The sequence below is a fragment of the Micrasema longulum genome, unplaced genomic scaffold (assembly GCF_059751315.1).
Source record: "Micrasema longulum isolate JH-2025_06_02 unplaced genomic scaffold, ASM5975131v1 h1tg000678l, whole genome shotgun sequence".
In the NCBI taxonomy this organism is placed as follows: domain Eukaryota; kingdom Metazoa; phylum Arthropoda; class Insecta; order Trichoptera; family Brachycentridae; genus Micrasema; species Micrasema longulum.
Window position 1 is genome coordinate 2,090,732 of NW_028277874.1, and position 14,829 is coordinate 2,105,560.

The following is a 14,829-nucleotide window of genomic DNA, read 5'->3' on the forward strand; positions in this document are numbered from 1 at the left end:
ACAGCCACTACTATGAAAGAGGAGGCAAGAAAATTAGAGCGATGGAAGGGTATTAAAAGGGTTCTCTGTTACATATATGCATCGAACATCAACATCGTTTCTTCTTTCTTCTGAGCTCTAGTATATATATATATATGTGTGTTCTCTTCAGAATCTCCTACTGGAGCTCAGAAGAAAGAAGAAACGATGTTGATGTTCGATGCATATATGTAACAGAGAACCCTTTTAATACCCTTCCATCGCTCTAATTTTCTTGCCTCCTCTTTCATAGTAGTGGCTGTTCGATTGTGGAATAATCTACCTACTAATGTTAGAGACGCTTCTTTATTTACATTTAGGTCAAGATTGAAATGTCACTATCTAAATATTTGAATTTTTCCTTTATCCTTCTTCTTTCCTTCCCATCCCCTCTCCTCTCTTCATAGTATAGTATTAATTTTTGTATAAAATTGTAAGATTCAATATGTCCATGTACTTGTAATTTTCTCAAACTGAACGGTTTGGGTAGATAGGAGGAAATTGCCTTAAGGCAATATGCCTGCTCTTATATGTATATAAATTGTATTTGTATATAAAGTGTTAAATAAATAATCATGTTGAATAACTGAATCGAACTGGGTGATGCGACTAGGTGAATACTGCACTGAACTATGTTACCAAGCCCTGTGATCCTTTTATAGGTCATGTTCTTTTGATCTATGGCGGAAATGAAGTCAACGAACTTCAGATTATGTTTTAGTGGATTGTCATCCGATTTCATCACTAAAAGTTAACGTCCTGTGTACAATAAGTTGGCCTTGCATAGTATAATGTATGGTGTTAAACAGAAAATGCCAAGTTGCTTTCTTCGGTCGATGCTCTAGATTTCTGGTAAAATAGTTTGGGCGTGTGTGCCATTGATTTGTGGACACTGCACACACATAATTAAATAAGGATAAAAAGTAGTACATACATCCAGTTAAAGTTTTTCCCAAAGTAACACACTAGGAGAAAAACGAAAGGATATGTCAGGAAAACAAAAGAAAAGCACCTGAAGATGGTTTGAACAGTTTCAGGAAATACTATTAGCAGCCCTGGAATAGTTGAACTCTGATATTTAGTACAATTTTTTCAAAACAGCTTTAAGACATCAATTTTTTCAATGTATAATATGTAATTAAAAGACAAAATTTGTTTAAACGTTTTATGTTTAAAAATACACAAGATCTTTTATCACTTACATGTTTGGTTACGTGTCCTAAAGTTAATAAATTATATAACATTTAAAAATAATTTGGAATGGCAACACAATTTTAAGTATATAGTACAATACATAAATTTATTATAATAATAGTGATATTATCTCTCATAATATTAAACTTTTAATAGCTACAGACTTGGTCTTATACAACAATTAAATGGACGCTTACTATGAGAAAAAAATGTTATCATAAGTACAATAACATAACTTCACTTGTATTATAACACCGCGAACTTTTAATTATTTTTTTTATTATTTTCAAAAACCTAAAAACAATGTAATGTTTCATCGCGTGATTAGGATAAATATGTACGTAGAGGAAATGCCCGTAATTCGTATCACTGACAAATCTTGTAAAACATGCAACGTGAAAAACTTACTAGCAGTCCGCCATCACACATGTTAGTGAATGAAAGGTATGTTTTTTGCGACATTTTTACTAATATCTTTGTTGATTTTGTAAGCTAATAGGTTAGTATGTATAGTTTTCATGTATACTGAAGTATACGCCTTTGGAAGTTGTTCATTCAGGCATGTTTTTGTCTCAGCATGACTCATGGTAATGTGGCGTTGTCAATAAATAAACACCGATGCAAAGCGCGTATCCGGAAACCGTAAAAGGCGTGTGCAGTATTTACAAAGTATTTTTTTCTTGTATACATAATAATATAATGCACATCATTGATAAAGGCATGCATTCATTGTCAGCAGGAAAATGAGTGCAAAGAAAAATTGCAAGTGGAAGAAAGAAGACTTGGAGGAAGCTTGCATTAAGTAAATTCAAGAATTCCCAGGGGTTTAATGAGATTTGTCACAATTTTTATAAACCGAAAGTTACTTTCAAGTGTCACCTTAAAGAATTGAACACTAAAAGAAAAAGCAAAAAGATTGAAAGATTTGATGGGTCAAATGGAAGAAAAACTAGTTGAACGTATATTACGAGTCATATTTCTTTAATTTAACTATAATTGACCTGCATAGTTTGGCGTTCCAACTAGTGGAAAAGTATGGCCTGGATCATCGCTTCTGTAAGGAAACAAAGTTGGCTGATTTTGAATGGTACTACAAATTCATGACGGACCATCCAGAGATTTCTTTGAGAACACTGGAGCCTACATCGATGGCTCGATGCAGAGGCTTTAAACGGGAACACATCATAGATTTCTTCTCAAAATATGAAAATTTACTTGACAAGTTCGGCTTCGCTCAAAGCTAGATATTATTATTATTATAGGCAGGCAGCCTTTGCTGATGCGCCTATATTCTTTTTCCTTCAAAAAAGCATTCAAACGGTTTTTTAACTGGTTGACTGAAATGAAATGGACAATTAGACTTGGCAATTTATTTCAATCTGAAACTACCCTGCTGGAAATGAAATTTATCTTGGGATTGAGGTGGAAATGGAGACGATAGAGCTTCCAGTTATGACCCCGTAAATTTGTGTTGGGATTTAATTGATACATTGCATGCAGGGGGCAGTCATAGTAATTATTGAGTATCTTATAAGTTTCTATCAAGTCCTCTCTCTTCCGCCGTTCTTCCAATGATATAAGTCCTAGTGCTTTTAATCTACCGTAGTAAGGCATCCTTTTGAGTAATTTGGGGATTTTTGTAGCTCATCTTTGGACATTTTCTAATAGCTCGATGTCTTTAATAAAGTAGGGACTCCATACTTGATATCCGTACTCCAATAAAGGTCTTTTATAGGTCTTGTATATTTTAAGAAATACCTCTGGAGTAGTATTTATTATTATGAGAGCCTTTTTAATCAAATGAATTATTGACTTAGCTTTCTTGGCAATAGATGTGATGTGAGCTTCCCATTTTAAATCCATTGATATGGTTATGCCAAGATCTTTTTGATGCTTTACGGGTTTGAGTTGAACACCGCCCAAAACACAAGTATACACAGTGGCGAACGAGACCTAAATATAACATGCGTTTGCTGCATGACTGCAGCTGGAGAGTTCATCGCATAAATGCTCATTTACCGTACCTGTATGAATCACGACAGAGGTGGACCACCCAACGCTTTGTAGAAGTACAGACTCTGGTTGGATAAATTCAGAACTTTTCGGTACATGGCTGTGACATTTCATAAAATGTAATAGATTTATCGAAAATGAAAAGAAAAGGATTTTGCTCTTACTTGATGGTCATACCACACACACACACGCCAACAATATAGACACCATCACGCTTGCACCCGAATATGGAATAGGAATGCTTTCTTTGGCCGCCCGCACTACTCATAAATTGCAGCCTTTTTCAAGTCACTGAAGAACCATCTGAATGCTGCCTGTGGAACATGGATGTGTTCACATCCCGGAAACGTAATTAAGCAAGCTAATATCGCATATCATCATGCAGTGAGTATGGAAACTGCATTAAATGGATTCCGGGCTTGCGATGAAGAATATGCTGTTAATAATAACTTTGATTCTTAATATGTAAAAAGGGGTGTTCTTTTGTATATAGATTCATTAATTTGAATGAATTCAAGATACGCAATTGAATGTTTTTAAGTGCACAAAAACATTTTTAAAGTGTAATTTTCATATTTACTAAAACTTATTGTACTGACAATTTGTAGAGAAAAAACTTAATAAATTCATTCCAATTTACATACAAGGCATAAATATACTGTATTATTTATTACAGTCCAATTCTCATAAAAAAAACTTATGTCACTTAGTAAAATACATAATATAATTTCATTTTAAAATAGCAACTCCATATTTTAAATTAGAAAGATAACCCAATTGTATATACACGATAGATGTAAATGATTTTATCACAATTAAAACTCTCATTAATACTTTTGAGAATTATCTCCTTATAAAAAAATAGACACTCGAATGAAGACGGCAAATTATCCGAGCAAATCCATTATGTCATTATTTGGGTTAGAAGTGTTGCTACTCGGAAGTAACGGTTGCTGGGTGGGTGATTTGTTCTGAAAACCGGGTGGAGACGTCATCAGAGAGTCAAAAGTATTCCAACTCTTTGTTTGGTTAAGAAGAGGCTGTTTGTTCTGAGATTCGTTCCCAAATCCCAGGATATTTGGACTTATAATCGAGTTGCTCGATACAGAAGAGCTCCATTGGTTTTGGCTGGTATTTGACCAGTCCTTTAGCGATGTTACACTCTGAACCGGACTTGGAGAAGAGAGCATGGAAAATGACCCTTGCGGCGCCATCATTTGGTTGATATTCGACTGCATGAGGGAGTCTGCGAGTTGAGGCGTTCGAGCTTGGAGCGGCCCGGCAGATTGTTGCTTGTTGTATCTCTGCATTGTTTCCTGTTGCTGGGCAATCCTGCAATATTCAAATTTAGTTGAAACGATAAACTAATAATTATAATAATAAAAATACATATATAGTATTATTCCACTTTTATTTATAAATTTTTACCAGTGACCAGGTTTCGTCGTGACCGACATCGTCAGACTGGTGTGAGACTAAACAAATTTCTATGTTATATACAAGTGCAAGCAGGGGTTGTAAATCATGATTTTATATAATTATGGAAATAAAAGAGTTTAAATTAAAATCATTTAAGTATAAGGTAATAACAATTATATGAATATAAGTTTTGTTTGAATGTATATAATAATAACTGGTGTAAATTATATATTTTATCAAGTTTTATAATAAAAATGTATTTGAATTATGTGTCTTATTATGTGACCTCTCGCTCTACTACTGGATCTACACCTTGGATTGACCATCGCTTCACCCCAGGACTACGAACCAGTATCTTCCACCGACCTACGCAGTGACACCGGACTTGAGAGGGATTTCGAGACTTCATAACTTTCGGGATTTACGACCCCGAGAGCGACGACGGCAGCGAGACACGGCCAACACCTACTCCTTGCTACAGGATTGTGGAATACAGTCCAAACTGTTACTTGTACAGTACACATAGTTTATTTCAATAAATCCCTTTAAAAACGATAAATAGAGGTTTCACTGTATTCCATTTTTCCTATTTAAAATCTCTCAATTTTACGTATGTAATGACTACACAGCACCGGAACGCGAGGATGTTTTTGGCACAGCAAGGGAAGGGGCTGAAAAATTGTGTCACCTCAATAAGTATAACTATACTGTGTACTAACCTTTGTTTTTCTTGAATCGACAAGGATTGAATTCCATTGGAACTGGAGAATACATTATCACAGGGTTTCTTCGCTTGGTTACTGGCATTGTTCAGAGATAATCCCGAAAACATATCTTCCGTTTGGTTGGGTACTAGAGGACCTGTCGTTGCAGCTAAATTTGCTTCAAATGCTCTAAAATTAAGAATAAAATATATTAGATTTATTGCAACGGAGGGAAAAACATTTTTGAGAAGGGAATATGAAAGTCTAGGCATTTACAGGGTTTATGATGTGTCATTGGCATTACATTCTTAATAACTCTCTAGGGAGTGAAATCCAGCCCTGTCTGCAAACATTTGGGCATACTAAAAATATTGTTTACCAAAATATACTGTTGGTATTCTTGATAAAAACCCTCTAAATGACAAAATTTGAGAAAACAAGTTAAAAGTGCAGTTAAATGTTTTTTTTTTTAACTGACAAAACCCACTAAATCTTCTGAGGTTTAGTTTCAAAGTTAGCATGCATAAAAACTAACTAAAAGTGCTTTTTTAAAAAATGTTTTCTGGTTTAAACCAATTCCATTCACCTGATATATTTTTTTTTTAAATCTCATCTATTGAAACAATTTAAAGGAACTACAATAGTTTAATAATTAAGTATCATGTCCAAAATATGAAAAGGGAAGATCGGAAAAGACTTTTGTAGAGCCAAACATTCAAATTGATTTTTCTCAGTATAGCGATAATGCATTTAGAGGGTTTTCATCAGTATACTGGCAATATGCAATTAAATTCAATAAATACTGTACCAGAAATCTATTGGGAGAATTATGTATATAGATATGTGCTAAACACAACAAAATAAAGACAGATTTAAAAATAGCTGCTTTAAGTACAAAAAAAACTATTTTAATAAAAAAACTTTTTTACGCAACAAAAGAGGAAACTTGGTTTTTGTTAACTTAGTGATAATTTATTAAATACATATCATTAATGCAAATGTTCCTTTTTGTCCGGTTACTACTAGGTCTTCCATTGTTACACCACTACGAATTTTGATAGACGTTAGTTTAACTCTCCTCACAAATTGAAGATAAATAACCAATACAAAAGAAAGTTTACCAATGTGGCGCACATTGAGTAGTATTAAGTAAAAGAGAACCGATTGTATAATTCTCTCACACACTCTTGTCTCACTATTGATACTACAGGTATATTCGGGAGCGAGAGAGACAATTTCACACGTCACACGCGCGAACATCAAATTTGCCAGTAATTCTGACAGGCGCCAGTCCAGTTAGTACAAGTACAAGTTAGTAACTCTCCGGATTTCGCTAGGTGCGGTTTTTTCGCCCGCGCTGCGACTGCAAGCTAGAGCTAATGGTTTTTTTTAAATGTTTTCAGTAATTAGATTTAAAATATTATCACTTTTGACTTCAACTTTAGAAAATTTAAGCAATTGACTATGAATATTTTATTTAAAAACCCTAATTTTTTGCATGTGTAGTCATTGAGGTTCGAACTGTCAGTAGGGTCGCAGTGAGTCACATCTTGCTGGAGGATGTGATTCTATAAAATGCTGTGAACGCCCAGTTGCATTCCACCGGCAACACTACTGACTAGTCCAACTCGTTAACGTCCACGTCGCGAACCCTGTGCAATGGGATCACACTCATAACGGTGTGATCACAGCAGATAACGAAAGGATGAAAGGCGAGTTTTTGGCGCCTCAAAACCAAAACCAACCAGCTAAGGGAAGGTAACCCTGACAGAAAATCCACCAGAGAAGGCAACGGGAAACCACTCTGGTCATTTTTTCCCAGGAATCACTACGGCAAGTACATCAATAAGCAATCGTCCTGGCTGCGAAATGTAAAATTAGCGCAGGACAGATACATATGCTTTCGCTGTAGTGATCGCCTACGTCGAGGGGACCCGGCAAGGCACTAGAAGAAGAAGTCATTACACAGCACCGTAACGTGGGGAAGTTTTTAGCACAGTAAGAGAAGGGTTAAACAAATCTTTAAAAATCTTTGGCTTCATTAATAGAGCACTATTTTCCTGAAAACACATAACGACATGTCGGCAGAGTCGGATTTATAATACCAAGGTAGAAAGCTATAGTAGAAAAGTTAAGCATTAGCAACACGTACTGATGAAGATAGCATTTGTAATCGCCCCCTGCGCTGCTATTCCGAACACTCTCGCGGCCGTAGAAAACACTTTTATAGCGCATATTTATACATACATTATTTTTTTCATCACAATAGGCCAGGAGGCCTAATTACAGTGTTGAATTACAGCACAGAATGCCCAGGCTTGAGAAAAATCACATTATTCTTTTTTGTGTTCTCACCGGCCATTGAACCCGGAACCTACCGTGCATGAGTCAAGTGTCTTAACCACTACACCACGAAGGCCGCCAGTATGTGTGTAAATACAAAAGCTAACTATAAAAAGCTTTTTCTAAGGCTGAAAGAGCATTTGAAATAGCAGCCCCCGTTTTAAATATGGCTAGGAACATAATATATAATTTTAATGATCGGTAAAAAAATTCTATTTTTACTCACTTGGATTCATTTTGAATTGAATTGAGCTGCTCTAATTTGGTTCTGTGCTCTGTCTCAACTCTGTTTACCATGTCTTTTACTAGACTAATGAGGGAGTTGAATTGGTTGAGGGTCAGTCCATTTTCTATACAAAGGGGCATCAGGAAAGGTAACACTTTGGTTGCCATTACTTCTTTGGTTATACCGAGCTTTTTGTGACTCATCGCCAGCTTATAAACTCCTAAAATAAAAATCATAAAATTACTAAGCTAACCCTTCCTTTCTGGCGATTTATAGCTGGTACACATTGCATTCAATAACTTAAATATCTCTATAAATATAATTAATACTGCGTTTAAACTTTCGGCATTTCTCCATTATACATTTAGGGATAAGTTAAAATATGTTTTATTAAATAATTATTACTTATTGGGCACAGAAAAATAATTTTATAGGAAATCAGAGATAAATCAAGTATACAATCGAAAGTTTACCAATAATAATATTTATTTGATTTACATAGCACCATTTTTGTGAAAAATCACCTCAAGGGCGCTTTAAAAAGCGAAGTAAAACAGTACTGAATATACAATTTTCTCACTCACTCTTTACATCTCATTTTTGATACAACAGGTACCTATATTCGGGAGTGAGAGAAAATTTCGCGTGTCACATGCGCGAACAGTAAAGTTGCCAGAACTTTTGCCAGACGCCAGTAGTAGCTCCAGTAGCTATCCGAACTTTGTAAGAGGTGGTCCTCTCGCTCGTGCTACGAGCATGAGCAAATGGTTTTTACGTGTTTTTAGCAATTATATTTAAAATGTCACTTTTAATTTCAACTATAAATAATTGAAGCAATTGCCTATGAATATACCATTTTTTCAACTACACAGCACCGTAACGCGAGGATGTTGTCGAGTAATAAATTCATATTATTTAGAAAACAAATATACTTCATTTATCATATGCAGGCAAGATGATTATATGAATCATCTTTCAAACAGAGGTTAGTAACAATTATCTTTAAAATTATATGGTGAACTTTGTTGAACTAAATATGCAAATATCAAAACACAAAATATAATAAATATCTAAGAACTAGGTACTTTGTAGAAATCTAGCATAGTTTGCACAGTTACAAATCTTTTTTTTTTTGCACCACAACAGGCCAGTAGGCCCAATTAGAGTAGTGAATTACATCACAGAACACCCAGACTTGAGAAAAATCACATTTCAATTTTTGTGTTCTCACCGGGAATCGAACCCGGAACCTTCCGTGCGTGAGTCAAGCGTCTTGACCACTACACCACAGAGGCCCCTATTTTTTTTCGTGTAGATGAAAAGCCTTTTTTATAAACAATTTAAAACAGAGTCATTACAAATCTTAATGAAGTAGTAACCGAATAAAATACAGACAATAATGATGTTTAGAGTTACAATTAGAAAAATAATATTACCCAAGATTCCCATTAGTACTGCTGGTTCTCTAGAGGGAATAGCCGGTAACAATGGTAAGACTTCATCCAAGACGAGCCACTTGTCCAGATGTTCTAATAACTTTCCAATACAAAGCAAACAGTTCACTCTCACCGACAAGTAATTAGTCGATATACACAGCTTCTTGATTCTGGGAAGAAGAGCATTCTTCATAGCTGGGAAATCGATAAGAGATGCAAACGTCGGAATGACGGACAAACACAATTCTTGAATTTGCTGTGCGTCCGATTCCAGCGCTCTATACAACATCGGAAGCACGTCAGACTTGATTTCATCAGGCGGAGTAAACTTCAGTAGCAACTCCATCTTCTGCATAAATATCAGTAGAATCTGAATAGGTTCTTGTATCGTCATAACCGGCTTCAAAGGTGGAAGGATGTATTTAATAAACTCCTCTTTTGTGGCTTTTTCAGCGATCAAAAGCACATTTGGAAGGACAAACGGTAACATGGGTACATTGACAAATTCCTTTGCGAGACATGGTAAAATACGGTGAATGTTTACTCTATGTGGTAATTTCTGAATTATTTGTGGTAGGCCTTTGAAGAACTGAGATTTTTGAAGATTGTCCCATTGAAATAATGAGTCCAGGTAATTTAAAGTCTTCACACCGACATCATCAAAGTATGGAATCTATAATCAAAACAAAATAGAATTTCAGTGTCAATAATTAATAATCATTAGTTTAAGGCGCAAGGAAGGAATATGGTAGTGTGTTGCAGGGGCGAATCTTCCATATAAGCAATTACTAGCAGCTTAACATATTTTTTGTCATCAATAGCAATGTTTTACATTACACATATAAATAAAATTATAGAAAAAAAATTCAAAGGATAAACATACTTTATTAAAAAATATATTCTCTATAGAGGAGTGGCCTTAGCGGCCATACATGTATCTAGCTGATTATTTATGATTGTTTTCGCGACGAAAAAAATATTTTTTTTACATCTTAAAACCCTCATATCATAAATTTCTTTAGCAAAATTGCTATTTCAATAACTGTTTTTTTTGCAGATTGTAAATGTACAATGCAGTCTTTCAACACTTTTTCATAAGGGCTATTTTTCTTTAAAATAAAAATGAAGACATAGCAGTGCAAATAGGACAGCATTCTTTATTGTTATACGCGCCGGCTATATGTAAGAAAGAGATAGGCAAGACATCTAGACTATAAATTAAGATAATTAGTCTTTTGTTATTTAGTTCAGTGTTTAACATGACATTTGCAAACTAATTAAAAGTATCCAAATATTGCAAATATTTCATTTATTTTGTTGTAATAACATTTCAATTCTAAATATCAGCTTATTAATATGAATCTTTTGCTAGATTTTAAAGACTTGTGAAACAAACATTAAATATACCTGTTTGATATTTATACAGTTACATTTACACCTGATGATGGGTAATTCAGAATACTTGAAACTAGTAGTGTAATTATACAGGGTGTTCATCAAACCCTGTCACATCCAAAACCCCGGTGATCAGTATGAGCAAGAAGACATATTGGCACATTAAAATTATTTTTTGGAACAAATAAAATTTTTAAAAATGTAACATCAAATAAAGCAAATGTTTGAAAGAAACGAGGGGGGAGTCTGATATGCCGACAACCGTACCGCCGCGCTCCCCTCACTTCTCTCCTGCAGAAGTAAGCAACCATTTGTTTTTTCTTTATATTTCTATTTTTTTTAAATTCTTTTTTCTAAATATTTTTTTAAATATGCCAATATGTCTTCTTGTCCATACTGATCATCGTGGTTTCGGATGTGACAGGGTTTAAAGAACACTCTGTATATTAAACTCTTATGTGGTAAAAATTACAGTGTTTAATTTTAAATAAATTTAAAATGTTTTTCCACAAAGTAAATGCTGAAACAATAAATAATATATGTGATTATAATTTGTGTCAATTACTATAATACTTTATGTACTTCTTAACCAAATATTGTAAGAGCCCTCTGGGCGTTTATAAATAAATAAATAATGATGAAGTATTTTCGGTCCAGAAAAAGAAATAAAAAAAATAAGGAAATTCTACATACGATATCTATTTTGTCTTACACAAATATTCAAAAGGCCAAAAAGAAAAACAACAATTTATATACACAGTAGAAATAAATACCAAAGGGCTATATACCTTGATGAATTGATGTGGATCTGGTCTTAAAGCAGGTGTAGAATTCAACATTAGTTTGACATATTCCCTTAAATCATCGTGAATAACAGTGTATTTCGAAGGAGGCAAGTGTTTCAGAGTGGCCAAAAATTTTTTACACTTCGCAAAGTTATCCTGATGCGATCCTAAAGGCAATTTATTGGGGGAGTGGAGAGAGTAGATAACCATACCTAGGGAAAATATATCACTGGCGGGGCAGTGGGAAGAAGAAATGGCACATTCCGGTGCCATATAGTCTAAGTTAGGCTGAGTAAAAGCGTGCATCGCAGGACAATACTCGGTAAAGGGCCACAATGGAGATATATTTGATTTATTTTGATTCAACACACAAAAATCAAGCCCGAAGATCTTCCATGCGCCGTATTGATTGACAATGATGGATTCCGGGCAGACATTCTTGTGAAGCAGTTTTACATCACTGTGAAGGAAAGCGAGACCTTCCATGAGTTGTAACAATCCGTATTTAATTTCAATTTCTAAGAATTTATATTCCGCAATCTGGGGCGGTGTCGGTTGGGGCATGTTATCAGTTTTACCGAGAATGTTGGCGAGGCTGCCAAAGACGGGTTCTGTCGCGAACGCGAGGCTTTCTCTGCTTTCTTCCAAGGGGTGTTGCAGAGTCAGAAGTTGCGGGTGTTTGAGCTTGGTTAACTGAGTGATTCCTCTCTTCAATGTTTCCAACATTACATCTCTGTCGCCTTTGCTCCATCTTTCTAGACTTCTCTTCTCGAATACAAATATAGACACTTCTTGTTTTGTTGATTTTTTGAAACCCTTGTAAATCTTCCACTGGAGTCCTGTAAACCAAAATAAAAAAGCATGTTACTGTTTTTTTTTTTTAATAAAAAATCATTTTTTGCGTTCTTATGATTTAATTTATTACGAGGAAGACGGGACCGACTGAATTTGCTCATTATAAGCATTACTTATTATACCAGCGAGAGTTTTTTTAAATCCAATCGCCATTTCATCATAGAGTCTTTATTCAATAAAATATACACACAAACAAAGTATTAAAACATATTTTGTCCCGATAAAGTATACAATAATTGTCACTATTGAAAATTAAAATAAATGGTTAATTAGTTACATACCAGTTTCTAAATTTCAAATTCAGATAAATAAACATTTGTATTTTCTTACGGTGTTGACAATGTGATAAAGATAGAGAAAACTTTTTACACACTTCAACATATTTCACGCCACATTCTATTTTACAAATAATTGCCACTTTGTCGCAAAGCTAAACACTTCTGCTTGTTATTAGTAATGTTTACAATTCAATGGTTAGGTTTTAACTTATCTGAGATCACCCACTTGTAATGTTCATTATGCATTGGCCATAGAACATAAATGAAAAAAACATTCTAAAACCCCCGAAACAAGGATGTCATTCATAAACTACAAAAGAAGTTGTAAATTGTAATGAGGTGCCGAACCGGAGCTTATTTAGTTCACAAAGCTTTTTTCACGCAATTTCAACTCTATGTGTGATACTTTGTCAATGTTGTCGGCGAGAACACCAATTAGGTACTTTAATTAAAATAATTTAAACAATTAGACACTTACATAGTATCATAAACGTTAACCGATCCCAACGCCCAGCGGCATGGATAATAAGTTAGTCCCCCATTTGGATTTTATTACTTAGGTTCTTATTTCGAAAATGATGTTTTTAAATAATTGAAGAGTTTTTGCTCAGCTGTTGACAATATTTTTGTTCAGTATGTCCGAGAAGAAGCTCGTTATAAAAGTGAATAAATGTATGGAGAAAACCTAAAATGTCAACTAACGTTTCCTCATTATATCCGAGATCTCGCGATTTCCATGATTGTTATAAGCAAGTTCGACTGTATTTCAATTTTGGGGGCTATTTTCAACGAGTTGGGAGTAACTTGCTATTGGAAAATAGGAATCAAGTTGTATCATGTTTTATACGACTAACATTAATAATATACATTTTAGTATGAGATTTCCCGTCTCTGGCATATTGGTTAGCGCGATTGCATACTATGCTTGAGATCTTTTCATTTAAAACATGTTCTCTTCACCGCAATACCCTGTGCATGTATCAACAATATTTTTACATGTACTACACCAAAACAAACGAGATTTTAACACTTGTGCATCATTTGGACAACGCAGTCAAAACCGTAATTTAAAATGTCAACATTCAATTGATTGTTTTCCTGGATGACATATTTATTCTTCAGCCTCTAACCTCAATAATTATCTGATCAATACTTTATCACAATTTCACTATCCACTTCCTCCGTACGCTCAAACAATGTAGCTTGCAATATTTTGAACATAAATAATATTGGATATATTTCCGAGGTTTGTCATTGAACTTGTCTCAAAACAGCTGTTTTCAATGGCTCCACTGATAATGAAAATTATACGATTTACGAAGTAGTTCTGAATAAAAATATACACTTTCTAAGTTAGTAATTAATCCCTATTTACTTTATTGCACAAAAAGTTAGATATTTTCCATACCTGGCCCCGCACTCCCTATGTGATATGACGCCTCAAACTCTCGAGTAACTGGATTTCCCGGCAAAACACTGGATAATTGGGAGACAGTACTAGACATAGAAGAGTAAAGCTTATTTATTACGTCCATTTTAACTATAATTTAATAACAAAAACCAAACAAATAACTACGGCATAAAAATATCACTTTATCAAAAACACATCGGATTTAACAATTGGTTGTGTTTTGTGTTGCCATGCTAACCTAACCCAAAATTATTTATATACTAGTCGAAAAACTCCTATTATTATATCTTTTATTTAGAAAATAAAAATATGAATTTAAAAAACACAGAACGTAATATTATCGAATTATATTTAAGTAGTTACTTGTTCCTATGGTAAACCAATCGTAATTTACCATCTTACGTTACATTCGGCAATAAAATAATATGACAGCACATACAGGGATTGTACATGTAAGTATAGAGTTCACAACAGGGCAATTCAGGCGTCCAAATGAGTTGGAGTGAATACAATCCACTGCTCGAAACCTCTCCACAGTCAATCGCAAGCGGTCGGTGACGCGTAATTTCTCAGTGACGAATTGAATTTATTTTTAAATGTCGTGTGTGCTAAAATATTGTAAAAACATTGCCAGAACAGTTGGGAAAAAAGACGGAGTAATTTTTTTCAGATAAGAATTTAATTGTTGTTATTGAAATAACCGATAGAATAACATTTTAAGAAAAAGTATTTCCTCCGTTTATAAGGAAGCT

General features: G+C 34.3%; 1 protein-coding gene across 1 annotated transcript; it reads right to left on the minus strand.

Moving 5' to 3' along the window:
- Window positions 1–3,778: 3,778 nt before the first annotated feature.
- On the minus strand, window positions 3,779–14,684 carry LOC148279732 (SCY1-like protein 2). Its single transcript, XM_088229469.1, has 6 exons — window positions 14,075–14,684; window positions 11,537–12,372; window positions 9,354–10,026; window positions 7,918–8,137; window positions 5,364–5,537; window positions 3,779–4,557 (listed from the first exon to the last, which is right to left on the minus strand). The coding sequence occupies exons 1-6, from the start codon at window positions 14,199–14,201 to the stop codon at window positions 4,113–4,115; spliced, it is 2,475 nt and encodes an 824-aa protein (XP_088085595.1). The 5' UTR covers window positions 14,202–14,684; the 3' UTR covers window positions 3,779–4,112.
- Between the last annotated feature and the right edge of the window lie 145 nt (window positions 14,685–14,829).